An 18,050-nucleotide genomic window follows, 5' to 3' on the forward strand; every position below is an offset into this window, starting at 1 on the left:
CTGCAGACATTCTGCATGAACATGGTTGTGATTGTATACTTTGGTTGAAATCAGTAAGACCTGAAAATGCAACAGTTTAACCATGCAATTATTGATCTTAATCCAATATGGTAGTAGTCTGCTCTCATGATTCTCATATAATCACAACTTTACTGTTGACATAACTGAAATTTTGTATTGGTTTTGCAGAAAAAGTACTTTAGTGTTACCTCTGGAATACTAACTGCTGAATTGTGGAACCACATCAAGTAGCATTGTCTGCAATTCTTCCGCATCAGGCCTTTCGCGAGGAGAAATGCTTACACAAAGCATAGAGATCTTAAACATTGACCACATTTGTTGATGATTCTCTACAGATGTGCTTCTCACCCTAGGATCAAGAATTTCTTCCAATTGATCATGTTCAACTTTGTCCTTTACCCATTTCACCAACTCTATTCCTTCATTTACAGCTTGTTTGCCAGTTAACAACTCCAGCAAAATGGTTCCGAAGCTAAAGATATTGCCAGATTTGGTAACTCTCATAGTGAATGCATACTCTGCCATGTAGAAATGTAAAATACAGTAAAATAAGACAAAATATAGTAAGAAACTCATATGAGGATTACAAGATTAACATTACACTACGAGAATCTTGTTGGTTTAAATGATTGTGAAATTTGCAATTACTGCATGCTGACTGCCTGAATAACCTTTATTTGTAATCACTCACATTTTTGCATGTTAAGTTGTAGTTTGTTTGTATTCCCATCTGCTTTTACACATGCTTATCCTTCATGTCTTTCTAAGTTTTTAATCTGACATTGAAATATTCGCTTTGTGGTTATAGAAAATGAGATCTTTTCTTGACCTTTTTCCCTCAGGTATACAGTCAAAAATTTCCTTCTTAACAAACCAAATGGGAATAACATTACCTGGAGGGACATAACCCACTGCTCCAGCCACTACTGAAAGAGTCCCCAAGCTCTTTGAAGGATCAATAACTTTAGTGAGCTCAACATCTCCTATTAAGGGCTCTGAAAGTGATCTCATAAAGATACTTCTTGTCGAAAGACAAAGGAGCACAACTGGAGCAGAAGTAGAATCATAAAATCCATGTAGATGAGCGAGGCCTTTGGACACTGAAACAGCTATGTTGTAACGAATTTCCCAAGTTAGAACATTTTCATCACTTCCATGGAGAAGATCAAAGAGAGTTCCATGTTGAGGGCATTCATATATTAGAAGTGCACCTTTAACTGTCAAAGCATAAGCATCAGGAATCATGATGTTTGATTTGCTTAACTGATTGAGTAGCTTTACCTCCTGAGAAAATTTTTCTGGACTAACCAAACTGAGTGTCTTGCTAGTCCAATATAGCTTTTTTATGCAATAGTTCATGCCCCAAGGCATTGATGCCTGATAGTAGGTATAGAACTCGCTCTTCAACAAGATATTGGCCTGTCTGTGAACTTCTTTCATGGCTTTGGAGAAGTGAAAGCTAGGTTTGTGGATGCCATCATTGATGATCCACTCAAATTTAGTTCTATCCCAGGAATAATTGAGAGATGGAATAATCTTTACGATCATGAAGCTGAGAATAAAACCACTGACAAAAGCAACAGCAATCACCATCCCAATAGATAATCCCTTTGAATGTTTAGAACCAGCAGTTGCTGTTGAAACATGAGTTGCTTTGTTTAGACCCTTATTTCCATCTGTCACAACCGTAACATATTGTTTAAACTTCGGAATATCTCCAGAAAGTTGGTTGTTTGAAAGTACAAGTTGCGTTAAGCCTGCCATTTCAGTGAGGAAGTTCGGGATTACGCCTGAAAATTTGTTATTCGAAAGATCCAAAACCTCCAATGCGATCAATCCAGATAGCGACACGGGAATAGGCCCGCCAAAAAAATTGTTGCTGAGATTCAGAGCAATCTGCAATGATGATGGCATTGCTGGAACATCTCCACTGAGTTGGTTATTTCCAAGTTGAAGTTCGAATAGGAGATTCAGAGTGCGAATGGAAATGGGAATTGGACCACTCAGATTATTATGTCGCAAGTCCAAGTTCGTTAGACTTTGCAATTTGGAAATTGAAGCAGGAATTGAGCCACCAATTGAATTTGAACTGAAATTCATTCTCTGCAAACTGTGTAACTGTGTAAACTGATGAGGGATAACTCCAACCAACTTATTCTTCTGAAGGTATAAAACTTGAAGATTGGCAAGATTACCCAATTGTACAGGCAAGACCCCAGTCAGCCCATTCTGGGCTAAATTCAAAAGAGCTAAATTTCGGCATAATCCCAATTCAGGAGGTATTTCGCCTGTTAGACTGTTGTCCTCCAGCTCCAAATAGGTCAGTTTGGTAAGGCTTCCATATGATCGAAATGAGACTGTCCCATTTAATAAATTGCCTCCCAACCTCAACCTGAAGAGGCTCAAAGAGATCTCTGTTGGTATAGGCCCCTCTAACAAATTGGAAGACAAATCTACTGACTGCAAATTGGGTGTGTAAGCACAAATTTTGTTGCCTAAAATGAAAGACAAGAAAACTTGCACAAATATCAAATGTATTAAATTAAATAATAAGTAGGTTACAATCTCTGAAAATTCTTGAATCAAAGAAATTAATCCCCTGATTCTTCTCTTCGAATAGCTTCAATTGAAGGGCCAAACGGCTTGTTCTCCAATCGAAAGGGTGTTTCCTACAGTTTCGGCGTAGAAAACGATTGACTTGATGATGACGTTGAACACTTGGAACTCTCAAGTCTTCAACACCAATGGCAAGAGGATTTGTTTGACTTGATTTGGACTTGAATAGAAGGAAAAGCTCTTGAGAAAATTTGACAGAGTTTCTCCGAACGTTAAGGATTTTTTCTCTATCTCTTTGCCTTGAGAGAAGACCTCTATTTATAGCCAAAATATGTAGGCTAGGTCTTCAAGAAAGATCCTTAGAACCTCCCTGTATTTTGGATCACTTGTCCCTCAAGAAATCCATTTAACCTGGACTTAAATAATGGGCCCATCTAAATAGTCCACTATGAACTAATAAATTAATTAATTCACTCCAATTCAAATGGACTTTATAGATTTGATTTGATTTAATAGCCCATATAATATTGGCCTAACTTGACGGTCCAAAACATAATGGACTTCTATAATTTAATTTAATTTAGTCAAGATCGATTTAATTTAAATAAATCTTGACTAAAATGAATTAAATAAATTTTCTTTGTCTACAAATGCCCCCACTTCAAGGCTCAATTGAAGCTTGCTTGTCAAGGATTGTAATTGAGACTTGAAGTACTTGATTTTATTTTTTTTTATATATAAAAGAAAGCCAATTCATTTGCCAATTTGAGCTTGGATCAATACATGCAATTCAAGATCATATTTATGATCAAAAGTCCCCACGGACCATGTGTCATATGAGGTCTATGGCGAGGTGCAATGCATAGGATCATTCCCTATACCATCACAATGAATTTGTTGCTTCAATTGCAATTAGTCTCGGACATGTACTTGGGAATTGTCAAAACCAATTCCATTGCCCAAAAGATGCCCCATTGAATTTTATATCTCCAAAGGCTGCGTGAAACTGGTCATCAAGTTTATAGAAAATTGCTCAATCAATCATGAATTGCTCTACTTTCCCAAAGTCACACAATTGCTTATGACATTCGGCAATATGTTGAAGCAAGAGATGGAAACATCCAATTGGGGTATCACTGCTTCTGTTGCACTTGAAAATTTTCCTACGACTGGCACCGCTTAAACGTCTACAACAATTAGACATGGCCACCAAATCATTCGGTGGAAACTTCCCATTCAATATTTACTATAAAACTTTCACTTTGAGAACCGAAACTTGGTGCAAGGATTAGGCAATGTCTTCACACTTTTGCGCCCAAAATTATATGCAGCAGACTTACTAAATCGAACTGATAACTTCCAATTTGCCTTTCAAGTAATTGGAAGTTACTCGAAGTTAGCGGCTTCCAAATCCATGACATTGCTATAATCAGCCTTTGCAAATTCCAGCCGGCCATTGGTTTCTTTTTTTTTTTTGCAACCTGGCACCAGCTCAATGTAAAGGAGCAAGACCCATTGAATTTTATACTTCCAAATGCTACGAGAAACTGGTCACAAATATTTGGAACATTCTCAACTTAGGTAACCGCCAGCCAAACCTGCTAATTTTCACCACCTTGCATGAGGTTTCAAACCAGGGAACAAGATCGATGGCTGCCGAATCCTATTCCCAAGCAAATTGGAATTGATTCCTTAAACTTGATTTAAAGAAGTATAACTGCCGAAACTTGTAGCTTCCAAGTTTGCTTTCTAGTCTCACAATGCAGTTGAACACTTGTGAACCAAATTGATTCATGTATAGAATCATAATGCCGTGGCACCTTCAATCATTTCCAAATTGAGCACTGCCGAATTCATTGAGCACTTGTAATGAATTGGTAATTGGGCAAGTGCCTGCCGAATTCATTTGGAATTGAGCAAATTTCATTGAGCACTGCCGAATTCATTGAGCACTTGCAATGAATTGGCTAATTGCCAAAACCAACTATTGGACGGTGTAGAAGGTAGGTGATTTCTTTCCTTCTGACCTTTACTTTCACGTACCAATCAAAATAGGTCCACCGCCCAGAATCAAGCACCATGGGAGCAAATCGACAATTGCTAAAATCAACTTGTAAACCATTGGAAACTATCAACCGAATGACTTTTGGAAACTGAACCCAAGATGCTAAAATTGTAGTTGCATCATCGAAGTGGTTTGGTAATTATCAAACCAATGGTATTGTCTGCAAGATGGCTTCATTGATTTTTAGAATTCCAGATGTCCCAAGAGACTAATCGCGGACCCTTAGGCAACCGAGCTTCTTAGCAATGTGGTACTCTCCAAATTTTGACAGCTTCCTAATTCGAATACTGCCAAAATTTTCCATGCAACTTTATATAAGATATGAATTTCCTTGCTCCTATATGAGGAGACACAACCTGCACGACACAACTTGCAAAGTTTTCCAGCTTGCTTGGAGACCAAAATTTTCCAGCTTTCTTGGGGAATTTACAATTTGCGAAGTCTTCTAGCTTGTGCCGTTTCTAGCTTTCGTTTAGACTGAAATTTTCCAGCTTTCTTGGGGAATTACAATTTGCGAACTTCACCCCCAGGTAACTCGCAGGCTCGCCTAGAAACTTTCTTACTAGGAAATTGAATTTTCTCACATTGGTGCCGCTGCTGACTTTTAAAGTTCTTCTCCCTCTATTTTTTTTTTTTTTTTAACCGGTTGCCATTAAGAATTCAATCTTCTTGCACTAGCTGCTTGTTCAATTGACCCAATGAGACTTAGTGCACATGGGGACTGCCTGGCTTTGATTCATGCTTGACCCCCTGCCTCAAGTCAATTTCAGACTCCATTGTCATTTTGCATGTGAATTGGCATCATATGAAGATACGAAATTTATAAGCACCAATTCCTTTTTTTTTTTTTTTTTTTTTGGACTACTGCCGGGCAGAACCTGGCTCATCATAAACCTGCATATTACACGTTCTTTTGGTCCTTGAAATCCGTATTGCATGATCTTGCATTGAACAAATGGCATAGCCGCCTCAAGACCATTGGATACAGTAACTTGCCAAATGGTTTCTTCGTGCTATTATTCATTAATAATTGGTCCAATGCAAAATCACTCAAACTTCATTTGTTGCTTTGCATGCAAGCCACGGCACTTACGATCGGGCCAAGTCCATAGTTTTTTTTTTTTATGTCAATTTAATTGATAACTGACATGAAGTGTTCACCAACACATGCATTGCAACTTTCTTGGAAATGCGTCCCTCCCATGAGTTTTTTTTTTTTTTTTTTTTTTTTGCAACTTGTATTGACACCCACTGAAGCGAGTTGACGTTCCAATTGTGCTCGGCACTTCACAACTCGTGGAATTCAAAACACTAAGGTAGCTCACATGCCTCATGATTTTCACTTCTTGTCAATGCCGATTTTTTTTTTTTTTTTTTTTTTTTGCTATGAAAGAAGGATCCCCGACACATCCTGTATGGTGGACATTTAATTTGAAGAAGACGCAACCGCAAACTCCCACGAGAGCCATATTATGGCTTGAGGAGTATAAAGGAGATGGCGCAACCAAAATTTGAAGAAGGTGCAACCGCAAACTCCCACGAGAGCCATATTATGGCTTGAGAAGTATATAAAGGAGGTGCAACTCAGATTTGAAGAAGGCGCAACCGCAAACTCCCACGAGAGCCATATTATGGCTTGAGGAGTACAAAGGAGATGGCGCAACCAAAATTTGAAGAAGGTGCAACCGCAAACTCCCACGAGAGCCATATTATGGCTTGAGGAGTACAAAGGAGATGGCGCAACCAAAATTTGATGTCCACCTCAACAAGAGCTTACCAGCGCCCCAGAAATCTCTTTATTTATCCTATGCTAACGACTTAGTACTCCACTTACTATCTTTGATCGCGCCATCGTAACCCCCTTTTTTTTTATGCAGGTTAGCCTTGACGAAATGGCAATATTCAAAGAAGTTACCACTTCAAACGAGAGGTACCTCCTTATTGCCAATAGTCATGACGACTCTGATGACAAAGGAACGAAATTATTGGTGCATTCCCCTATACAAGGATCTTACTCGGGTAAGTGGCCTTCTCACCAGAACCCAGAGTTGAAGAATTGGTCATTCGAGCTTTCTCAAGATGATGGCACGAAAGTTCACTCCTGGAAATCCCTTATTCATGATAAGGAGCCAAGGACAACTCCTTTTCGAACCCTTGGCAGGCGGATCATAGATGGAGATGCACACTGGGGTCCTTCCTTGAGACTCAGTGGTGCATTCAGTTACATCGAGAATTATTGGGAGTGGTTGGAGGATATCCTCGGTAGGAGCAAACAAGTGCTCCGTGAAAATTGCTTGTTTGATGCCTTATATGTTTCGCTTTTCACATATGATAGGAACCTCCATGTACTTAGAGCATTCTGCGAGGCGTGGTGTCCAGACACTAATACCTTGCATACATCTGTTGGAGAACTGTCTATCTCACTTTGGGACTTGCACAAGTTAGGTGGAATTCCAATCATCGGGGGTATCTATGAAGAGGTAATCCCATGCGCGGAGGAGCTAACTGGGGTTAATGAAAAGAAATTAAGGCATATTCCACAAAGTTGTGAGTATCTGTTCGCAGCCTTACATCATCTCCAACGTGGGGAATCCAACAAAACTGGAGTTTCTGCTGACCAATGGATTAATTTCTGGTTTAAAGGCAAAACCAGGTACTCAAAGCCAAAGCAGAGAAGGATAAAGAGGGCATCTCGTGCTCAAGCAACCCAAAATCCGAATGGCGAAATTGGACAACCGCGCAAATTTTCAAGTCAAGACCATGGTGTATTTAATACCATTGGAGTTAAACTTCACTTGCGGGAAGAGAGTTATCTTGCAGCATTTATATCTTGCTGGCTCTGTGTCTTTGTTTTACCAGATGAGGACCTCCATTATATTAGACCATCTACTTTCAAAATGGCTAGTATGATGGTTGCCGGTCGTAAGACTTGCCTTGCTGTTCCTGTCCTGCTAAACATATACCGTGGGCTTGATAAAATTTCAAACTCAGCTACCCCAGGGTGTGCACGTGCGGCTTTTCCGGTGCACTATGTATATGCTTGGTTAGCGAGTTATTTCTCTACCCATTATTCAACTCCAAATACCATGCCTGGACCCACCATGACCAACTATTCTGGAGAGGGTGGCGCACGATACTTTGATGAAAATAGTGCTCGCGACCTCATTCATCAGGGAGATAAAGCGACTTGGGGAATCACTTCTCTTGTGAAAAATCGCAATGAACTCTTTATTGACGATGGCAAACTAGCAAATCTCGAACTAAGTTATTTTGTAAGCGCCTGCTCAAATTACTTAGTTTTGCATGCTGAAGGGGATTTCCTTGTTGAGCCATATAGTCCATATAGATTCGCGCGGCAATTCGGGTTTTATCAAGTTCCTCCACAGGAACTTGGAGCAGATGTGCGTTCCACAAATTATGACTTGAGTCGAATACTCTGGCACACTGCCATTCGCAGTAAAACAGAGTCAAAGATACTTTTTTCTAGCTATCCCTTGAATGCTAGCAAGCACACATCTTCAGGCTTTCAAACATGGTGGTCTACGGTGCATGATGATTACCTCTTCAAAGGGCGTGATACTTTGATTAAGAGTGTCCAATCAAGTGGGGAGCAGAAGAGGTCAAAAGGGAAGGAACTTGCAAACCTGAACAATCTCTCCAAAGTTGATAACAGTCTTGAGATGAAGCAAAAGACTGTGAGAAACGAGAAGGAAATTTTGAAGAGTTCAAACAACAGGGTTGCTACCCTTGAGGACCTTACCCCTAATGAACAATTTTCGAAAGGTACTTCATTTCGTCTTCCCTCAAAAATTGTGAAAGCCATTGATCATGATTCTTGCAATTCACATGAGAAGAAGAGGAGCGAGCCTTTTGATGAGGAGGATGAGCAATCCACTAGCACGGACCAACATTGGAAGCGCAAGAAGTCCAAGGTAATGACTTTCCCTTTGGATGATATTGGTTTAGACCCTAAAGAACGCTTTAAAGACATTCTGGATATATCTGTGCCTGGTATAAGCCGTGCCAATATTGTAAGGACCTTCCTTGCCTTCTTTAATTTAGCATTTAAAATTTGCTTGTTAATTTCATATTCATGATTTGTCTCATAACATTTTTCCTACAGTTGGATGATCAAGACTTGATCTTCATTGATGATGGAGAACCAAGCCAAGCATCAGTTGAAGGACCTACTGCATTTGAACTTTTGGCCAAACAAGTGGTCAGTTCTACCCAACAAAAGGGTGCTAGTGAGAATTCCAAAGAGGCAGTAGAGGATGGAAACGTGATTCAGCAAATCACACCACAGAAGGCGGAACATATGACTCCATCGGCCAAAAAGAAACTCAAAGTTTTCGATCCACCATCGTGGCCAAGGGTACCTCAAGTGTCTGAATTTTGCCCCCAAAGTGTGATCTCAACATGCCGTCGAGACTATATCCAAATGTTGTGGAATAACTTGAGGGTGATGATATCTCAAACAGCCTTGGAATGCATGCCTGCTCTTGAAATGAAAGCAAGCGAAATCATGGAGGAAATGCAAAGCTTCAATGACACGGATATCTCAAATTTGCAAGACCTTTTAAAGGCTTTCTTTGCAAATGCAACTCGTTACATCGCAGTGAAATCTTCCCTCTCAAATAAAATTCCGGTTGAATCATATAATGAGTTGCTTTCTACTGCCACCCAACATCTTAGAGATGCTCAGAGTAAGGAGAAACAACAAGCGAAAAAGATCTCAACGCACATGTTGAAACTTAAGGAGATTGATCGCGAGGAAGTCGAGTTGAGGAAGCGGCTTGAGTTCTTGGATACTCACAGGAAGGAGACACTTTCACGGCTACGAGAAGAGCAAGATGAGCTTACCCGAATGCAAGGCGTGATGGTCGACTTACAAAATGAAGTTCGAAAGATTGAGAATTCCCCGCCCCTACTTTCTGAGGAGAGTCAAACTTTTGACAAGATGCAAGCATTACTTGACAGCAACCGAAAGGAGCTGTCGTCATTTGAATTCTAGGAATAGTTGCAATCTTTTACTTTGTTTCAAATTTCATCTTTTGTTACCTGCTCAAAGTGTGTAGCTATGAGCACAAACATTTCATAATGAAGCTTGATCTCTTTTCTTTCACATTCTTGCAGACGTCCCCGTTTTTTCCTTATTCTTTCAATAGCCACCATTTTAAGCTATTAACTGCAATACAAACAATTCCATCTTTGCATAATTTTGATCACACTTGAAAAGGTAATTATCCAAATAATTTAGTAATCTGAATAATACACTTTCAAGTATATGTCACAAAATAATTCGAACTGTCTTAAAGAGAACCGCTCTTTTTTTTTTTTTTAACAAAAGAATCATCCGGACAAAGGATTTAGTTTTATATGATTGTAACTGAACTTAGAAGTTGCCCTCTAAACTGCCTACGTATCCCAACAGGGAATCAAGTCACACGTAGTTCCTACCATTCACAGTTTAAACTCTTGCGGGTCAGGAGTATCCTTTTGTTTACCACCTTAGATTTGGTGGAGTGTTTCAGCAGTTTAACCACGTGCTACACTATTGGTGGTTGTTGTCCACAGTTTTAGCTCATGCGGGTTTGGAGCAATATGCAGTTTAGACTCATGTGTCATGGAGTATTTTTTTTCTATGGCATGTATAACTTTATGAATTTTTCATTTATAGGACCAACTTTTACGCCATCTTTGTCCACCAGTTTGTACGCGCCATTCGTGTAGACTTCTCGAACAACGTATGGCCCATCCCATTTAGAGACGAATTTATCTTTAATGCGATGAGTCATAACTATTGGCCTTCGAACGGCGAGTACCATGTCCCCGACTTGAAAGGAGCGGGGCCGAACTTTCTTATTAAAAGCTCTAGAGAGACGGGCTTGATAGCATTCGAGATTTTGTTGGGTCTCCAATCTTTTTTCATCTAAAACTTCCAATTCTTCAAGGCGCAGGCGAACATTTTCTTCCTCCGTGAGCCCTTCTTGGATAGCAATTCTTAAAGAAGGAATTTGTTGCTCAAGAGGCAGGACAGCTTCTACACCATAGACTAAGGCATATGGTGTGGCTTGCGTTGGAGTTCGATACGTGGTACGATAAGCCCAAAGAGTTTCGCCTATCCTTTCGTGCCAATCCTTCTTTGATTTAGCCACCACTTTTTTCAACAAGTTACATAAAGTTTTGTTGAATGCCTCGGCAAGACCATTGGCGGGAGCATTATACACGGAGGACTTGCGTTGCTTGAGATGATATTTTTCACACAACTTATCCATCAAACTATTTGAGAAGGATTTTCCATTATCAATGATAATGTACCAGGGAACTCCATAAAGATAAATAATATTCACACGAATAAAATTCACCACATCTTCCTTTCTAACTTGCTTGAGGGGTATGACTTCAGCCCATTTAGAAAAGTAGTCGGTCGCAGCCAATATATATAAATGTTGACCGGACGACTTTGGTAATGGCCCCACAACATCAAGACCCCAAGCATCAAAAGGCCAAGAAGCAACGGTCGGGTGTAATGGCTCAGGTGGTTGATGAATGTAATTTGCATGAAATTGGCAAGCTTGACATCTTTGAGCATATTCTATGCAATCTTTGACCATAGTAGGCCAATAGTAGCCCATCCTTTTAATCCGAAAATGTAACTTGGGACCGGATTGATGAGCTCCACATATTCCAGAATGTGCCTCGTGCATCGCTCGATATGTCTCGTCTTCGCTCAGACAGCGCAACAGTACACCTTCAAATGATTTTCGGTACAGCGTATCCTTGTACAAGATAAAACGAGGGGCACGACGACGGATGTCTGTTCTCCTACGTAGCTCCTCAGGTAATTTTTGATACTTGAGATAATCAACGAGGGGTTGTCTCCAATCTTCTTTGTCAATTTCATAGGTTGAGACCACATGAGCGTCGCCTCCTTCAATATCTTCATCATCAATTAGTGATGGAACTATCCACTTTTGACATACACGAACTTGTATTTCATGATTCGGCATGGTAAGTGAAGAGGCTAGCGCAGCTAATGCATCAGCTTGCTTATTTTCCCTTCTAGGAACATGCTTAACACTTGCACCTCCAAGCCGCCTCATAAGTCGTGTTGCATATTTGTGATACGGAATTAACTCAGACTTTTTGACTTCATAACTTCCCAAGAGTTGGTTAACCACTAATTGAGAGTCACCATAGATTTGAATGTCCAACTGTTCCATGTCAACAGCTATTTCAAGTCCGAGTACGAGAGCTTGGTACTCAGCGACATTGTTTGAACAATGTTGACTTAGAGTAAAAGAGTATAACAATATCCCTCCATCAGGAGTCACAAATACAATCCCCGCTCCAGCCCCATGACGATGAGCCGCACCATCAAAATACATCTTCCATGGTGGGCGAATCTCAACAAGAAGTACATCCTCATCTGGTAGGTCATCACTTAACTCCCATTCAGCAGGTATTGGGTGATCAGCAAGAAAATTTGCCAGAACTTGTCCTTTCACAGCCTTTTGAGACACATAAATAATTTCAAACTGCTGTAGTTGAAGATACCATCTTGCTAGACGGTCGGATAGTACTGGTATGCTCATCACATATTTTATGGGATTCACCCTGGAAATGAGCCTCACGCTATGTGCTTGAAAGTAGTGTTTTAACTTCTGTATTGTAAAAATAAGGGCTAAACACAATTTTTCAATTGGCGAGTAATTTAGTTCGTTGGGGGTCATTATTCTGCTTAAATAATAAAGGGCAACCTCCTTTCCTTCATTATTTTCTTGAGCGAGCAATGCCCCCACCGACTGTTCTTGGGCAGCAATATAAAGGAGTAATGGCTTTCCATGAATAGGTGCAGCCAACACAGGTGTTTTCATAAGATAAGACTTAATGCTATTGAATGCATTACTACATGCCTCATCCCATTGAAATGACACATCTTTCTTCATCAAGAGACTAAATGGCTGACACCTTCCTGCTAAATTTGAGATAAATCTCCGCAGATAAGCTAATCGCCCTTGAAGACTTTTCAATTCATGAATGTCACGAGGTTCAGGCATCCTCAATATAGCATCAATTTTGGCCTGATCAATTTCAATACCTCGATGGCGAACCACAAAATCAAGAAATTTTCCCGACGTGACTCCAAATGCACACTTGAGAGGGTTCATTTTGAGTTGATACCTTCTCAATCGATCAAATACTTGTCTCAAGTCCTCCAAGTGATTACTTCTTTTCTTCGATTTAACAACTAAATCATCCACATAACACTCGATATTTTTATGAAGCATGTCGTCAAAGATACTTTGCATTGCTCTTTGATATGTGGCTCCAGCATTTTTGAGACCAAAGGGCATTACTTTATAACAATAAATACCCTTAGGAGTACGAAATGCAGTGAGCTCCTCATCCTCAGGTGCCAATCAAATTTGATTATATCTAGAAGAGCCATCCATAAACGACAGAACTTCATGCCCAGTAGTTGCATCAATCATGAGCTCAGTGATTGGTAAAGCGAAGTCATCTTTGGGACAAGCATTGTTAACATCCCTGAAATCGACACAGATGCGGATTTGTCCATTCTTCTTTCGCACAGGCACGATACTCGAAATCCATGTGAGATATTTAACTTCACGAATAAACCCGGCTTCAATGAGTTTATTGACTTCAATTTTGATCAACGGAATCAAATCGGGTCTAAATCACCGTTGTGCTTGCTTTACAGGTCGAACTCCCTTTTTAACAGCCAAATGGTGGACGGCCACTTTTGGGTCTAAACCCGGCATTTCTTTATAAGTCCATGCAAAAACATCTTGATACTCCCACAAGAATTCAATATATGCCTTCTCTTCGTCAGGACTCAATGAAGCACTTACATATATTGGACGTAGGTCCTCTGAAGTACCAAGATTGATTTCCTTTAGATCATCCACAATGGCCTTAACACCTTCCTCCAATTCAGGTGGAGCGTCTTCAGCATCTTCTTCTTCTTCAGGCGAGTCACCGTCAATTATGGTTATATGATTGCATGAAGCAACACTCTCTTCATCATCCTCTTTTGGTCTTGTGTACACCACGGTATGCTCCCTGACCCTCAATTCAGTCCCACACTTTATTACAAGGTCTGTGCATCTTCTCATTCTCGAAGGAATGATACTACCAAATTTATGAGGACAATTGGAAGGTTCTTCAAGATTTTGCAATGACTTTGCCATTTTTTCTTTACTCTTATGAGAGTTTTGAGGCTTTTGTCTTCTTTGTGGTCCTAATCTCTTAAAAACAGATACCCGTGGAGTTTCATTCTCCTTTTCATGAAAAGCTTAAAATTTATCAACTATTTGAGAAGACTCATCCTCCACAGCAATATATTGGCTACTAACTCTATTGATCTTGATGCGGATTGGTGTAGGAGAGGAGTAGCCAAGGCCAAATTTGGGATTTTCAACGGCGTATCCCTTTTCCTTCAACATCTTTTGGGTAGAATTCAACCCATGAATCATGTCACTAGTAGATTGACGAGATGGAATATTTAACACCGCAGATTCTTTGAGATCGTATCCAGCCTTAGCGAGAAGCTTATAAGCGATAGGATCAAAACCTTCAACGGTTCTTGACTTTGGTATGGTGTCTTGTTCAACTTCAGATTCTTTGCTTAAAAGGTTAGACCTTTTAAGTTGAGAAGATGACGTCTTTTTTGTATCAAGATGAGCTACCGGAAGAGTCAAATCTTTTAGAGTTTCATGCTGAATTGCAGGTGACTGTCCCTGTTCCATTCTTGATTTGGGAAGGCAACGAAAGACAACTGATTCATTGTTTGGCAATGAAACATCAGTTTCTTCATGAACTTTCTCTTTTGATTTCGAAATCATCACTTTCTCCCCTTTTGCATTTGGAGATTCGGGGTTCTGAATTTTATCCCCAGATAGAGGTTGCTCAGATTTATCCTTCGCAATGTGTTTCTTGACGTAAAATTTGGCATCAGCGATATACGCTTCCGCCTCAGTGAAAGGATTGTCATAGACTTTCACACTTCTTGCCACTCCATTTCGGCAGTATTTGAAACATTGATGAAGGGTTGAAGGTACAACTCCATTTTCATGAATCCAGGGCCTTCCCAACAGTATATTGTATGTTGTTTTAGCATCTATCACATACAACAGTACTCTGGACGTCATGTCATCAATGACTATCTCCAATTTTAGTGATCCAAGAGCTCTTTGCCCTCCTTGATTGAAGCCTTGAATCATCAGTCGGCTATTGGAAAGTTCATCAACCGGGATACCAAGCTCCTTCATAGTTTTTAAAGGGAGAATATTGACTGCGGAACCTCCATCTATCAACATTCTATTAACTTTTTGCTCCTTTGCATAACCAGTCACAAACAAAGGACGGTTATGCGGTGTTGACCCAAGCAACAAGTCTTCACTAGTAAAAGTGATGCTTGTGACGTTCACCTCTTCATTGCTGGTTGGCACACGACCTTCTTCATTGCCGGTGGACGCATGGTCTATCTCACAGAGAGATTCGCGAGTATTATTTTTTTGTTCCTCGATATGATCTACTCGCATTGTGTGACTTGCGACCACATCAACATAAAAGAATTCTTTTGGCAAAAACTCTTTTAAAGTGATAGGAGTTCGTGACTTTTGCTTGAAGATTTGACATTCTTGAAGATTACGACAGTCATTAGTTTTCTTTACGTCCTTCTCTTTTTCCTTCCAGATCACCATACTTCTTGTTAAGATCTTGCTCGCCTTACTAGACGGACAAGACTTTCGCCTCCTTCTTCGCGTGACTAGAGTCCACCCTTCATCATCCACATCAGACTGTCGCGCCTTTTCATCTTCATATACATGTTCCTGAAGAGTTGAAGGGGCACCTTCTTGTTTGATTTCTATAGGGTCAAGTGATCCAAATTGAATTATTGGCAATACAGGTACCATGACCCTTTTATCCTCCATGGACTGTGTCGCGCCCCACTTTTTGGTAAAAAATAAAATAATTGTTTTTTGTGAATTTATTGATTTGGGAAAAATGAATTTTGTTGATAAAAACAAAAATGGGTCTAAATGGGACTTTTGAAAATGCGACGATTTGACCCAAGAAAAATAGTTCAAAAAGGGTTTTTATATGAAAAATGGAGTCGCCACTTGGTATAGAGTTAGGGTGTACCAAGTCACCCAAAAAATGAATTTTTTAAAGAAAAAAGTAAGAAAACCCTTTTTAAACGACTCCTAGTCCACGTAAAACAAAGAAAAAGGTTTGGGAGTCACATTTGACGAAGGGGAAGGCAAGGATAAAAATCCAAGGCACCCCTTCGACCTAACCAAGGCTAGTTGCGCGATTTAACCCTTATTTTCCTATATTTTCTACCCAAAGTATGTATTGCAAATTGGATTTGACTAATGAATGAGAAATGCAATCCTAAATCTAAGAAATGTTTCTTATGAGGCTTTTGGTCCCATTCACACGAGTCGTGACGGCCAATAAGGAAAGTCCTCATAGAAAATCATGAATGATGCAAATGAGGACTCAAATGAGAGTGTAAGTGTGCAAAGTGTAGAAAAAAGTGCATGTGTGCAATTTAAAAGTGTTTGTGTGCAAATGAATAAAAATATAAATGCTCGTGTGCAAGTGAATAAAAATAGTAAATATATAAGTAAAATAGGTGCAATGTGTGAAGTGAAAAGTAAAGAAAGTGAATAAGTGTGTGAATATGACATGTGGATTTAAAATATATAATTAGTGAGGAAAATAGTGAGAAAATGATATGAAAATGCATGAACTTAGAGGAATGCATCAGGTCGGGTACGGGAATGACCTCTAGTTTTTGTGATTTTAATTTTCCCTTTGATTAGAAGGAAAAACTAGCGTGCTAAGGCTATTTTGAAGCCACACTCGCTCGTTTCCCTTACCCAAGGGGGTTTCTCAGGCAAATGGACCCTATAACTAGCATGAAATGCAAAGGCCTAAAATGAAAGGGAAAAGGTTAGAGGGACATGCCAAATGCCATAAAAACTAAAAAAAAATGCATGAAATGTAGTGGAGCATGCGAATGTGAACTAGCGAGGAGGGCCCCTAAGGATCTAGCGTTGGACTAGCCCATATCTAGGAATTCCTACTAGCGTTTGGACTAGAGGAATACGGGACAATGAACCACCACTAGCGTTGGACTAGTGTGGTGACGTACATTCCATTCACCATATTCATTGATAAATATAGAAAGCAAGTAGACATGCAAAATCATTTATAACACGTAGCACATAACACTTAGCATGCTCGACTAGATGCAATGTCCTAATAAAGCAATTAACACATAGCAACAAGAGTAAATAACCAAACTAATGAACCTATTTACATTCACTAACTAAAACAAAAGGGGAAGGGAAAAATGGACAAAATGCCCTATCTATTACAAGCCAAGAGGTGTACACATACCCCACGAATAAATAAAAGAAATACTTAAAATGAAAGGAATTAAAGCAAATTTAAGAAAGCCAAGTAGACATGTAATTCTCAATTAGCACATTTGATCACATAGGGAGAGACAAAATAAAAAGAAAGTTATACCTTCCCCGTTTGTGAAGCTAGTAAAAAGGAAAAGGTCCTAACTTTGGCTAAAACCATCAAACAAAGGATTAATGCACCAATTTAATAGTAAAATATGAACAAAATCAATTTGAATTCACCAAATCCTTCAAAAATAAAATAAAAAAAAAATCAAGGCGCCACAAATGACTATGAAATTTAACCATTAAAACCCTTCAAATAACCAAGCAAGTCCATATTCATCAAATGAAATTCCAGTTTGAAAGGAAAAGGAAACTTGAAGGATCAAATTGATTAATCTTTTCAATTGCTTGGGCCATAGTGCAACCAAAGGAAACTTAAGGGGTCAAAGTGAAATTTTAGAAAGATGATTTCATGCAATCTCATGCAAGCAAACGTAAGAAACTTCATTCTGCAACAATCATTCTTGCCGAAAATTTTCTGCAACTCAAAACACCATTTGCTACTTTCATTTCCGCAAAACACGTGTCAACCTCAACACAAACTTGATCACAAATCTTTCAACCAAACATCAAGAAAAACATTACAAACAACTTCAACATTCAATCAAACCAAAACATAACAGAAAAATCATGCAAATATCATGAAGAAAAATTCTGCAATTATTCTCTTATGCCTTGAAGCTTAACAACCTCGCATGACAGATTTAAAAGAAACTTTCAGACCGAATCCCAAACTCAAGTTCCTACTAACTTATCATGCATGCAAAAAACCAGAATGAAGAAGATTTTCATGCAAATAAGAATGCAAACCAAGCTCTCGGCAATAAAAGGATTCAGCATCTGAGGAAATTTTCTGCAACAAACTAGTTACTAACCTTCACTTTTCAAGCACC

The 18,050-nt window shown here is 39.4% G+C and overlaps 1 protein-coding gene across 1 annotated transcript in view; it reads right to left on the reverse strand.

Moving 5' to 3' along the window:
- Window positions 1-219: 219 nt before the first annotated feature.
- The window catches only part of LOC113711364 (uncharacterized), a 40,710-nt gene continuing 22,879 nt past the window's right edge, over window positions 220-18,050 (reverse strand). The window contains exons 2-3 of the mRNA XM_072067047.1: window positions 915-2,516; window positions 220-539 (exon numbers count right to left, since the gene is read on the reverse strand). Of these exons, the coding sequence (XP_071923148.1) occupies window positions 220-539; window positions 915-2,516 (1,922 nt within the window). The remainder of the gene's footprint in view (window positions 540-914; window positions 2,517-18,050) is intronic.

The sequence above is a fragment of the Coffea arabica genome, chromosome 10e (genome assembly GCF_036785885.1).
Source record: "Coffea arabica cultivar ET-39 chromosome 10e, Coffea Arabica ET-39 HiFi, whole genome shotgun sequence".
NCBI classification, from domain to species: domain Eukaryota; kingdom Viridiplantae; phylum Streptophyta; class Magnoliopsida; order Gentianales; family Rubiaceae; genus Coffea; species Coffea arabica.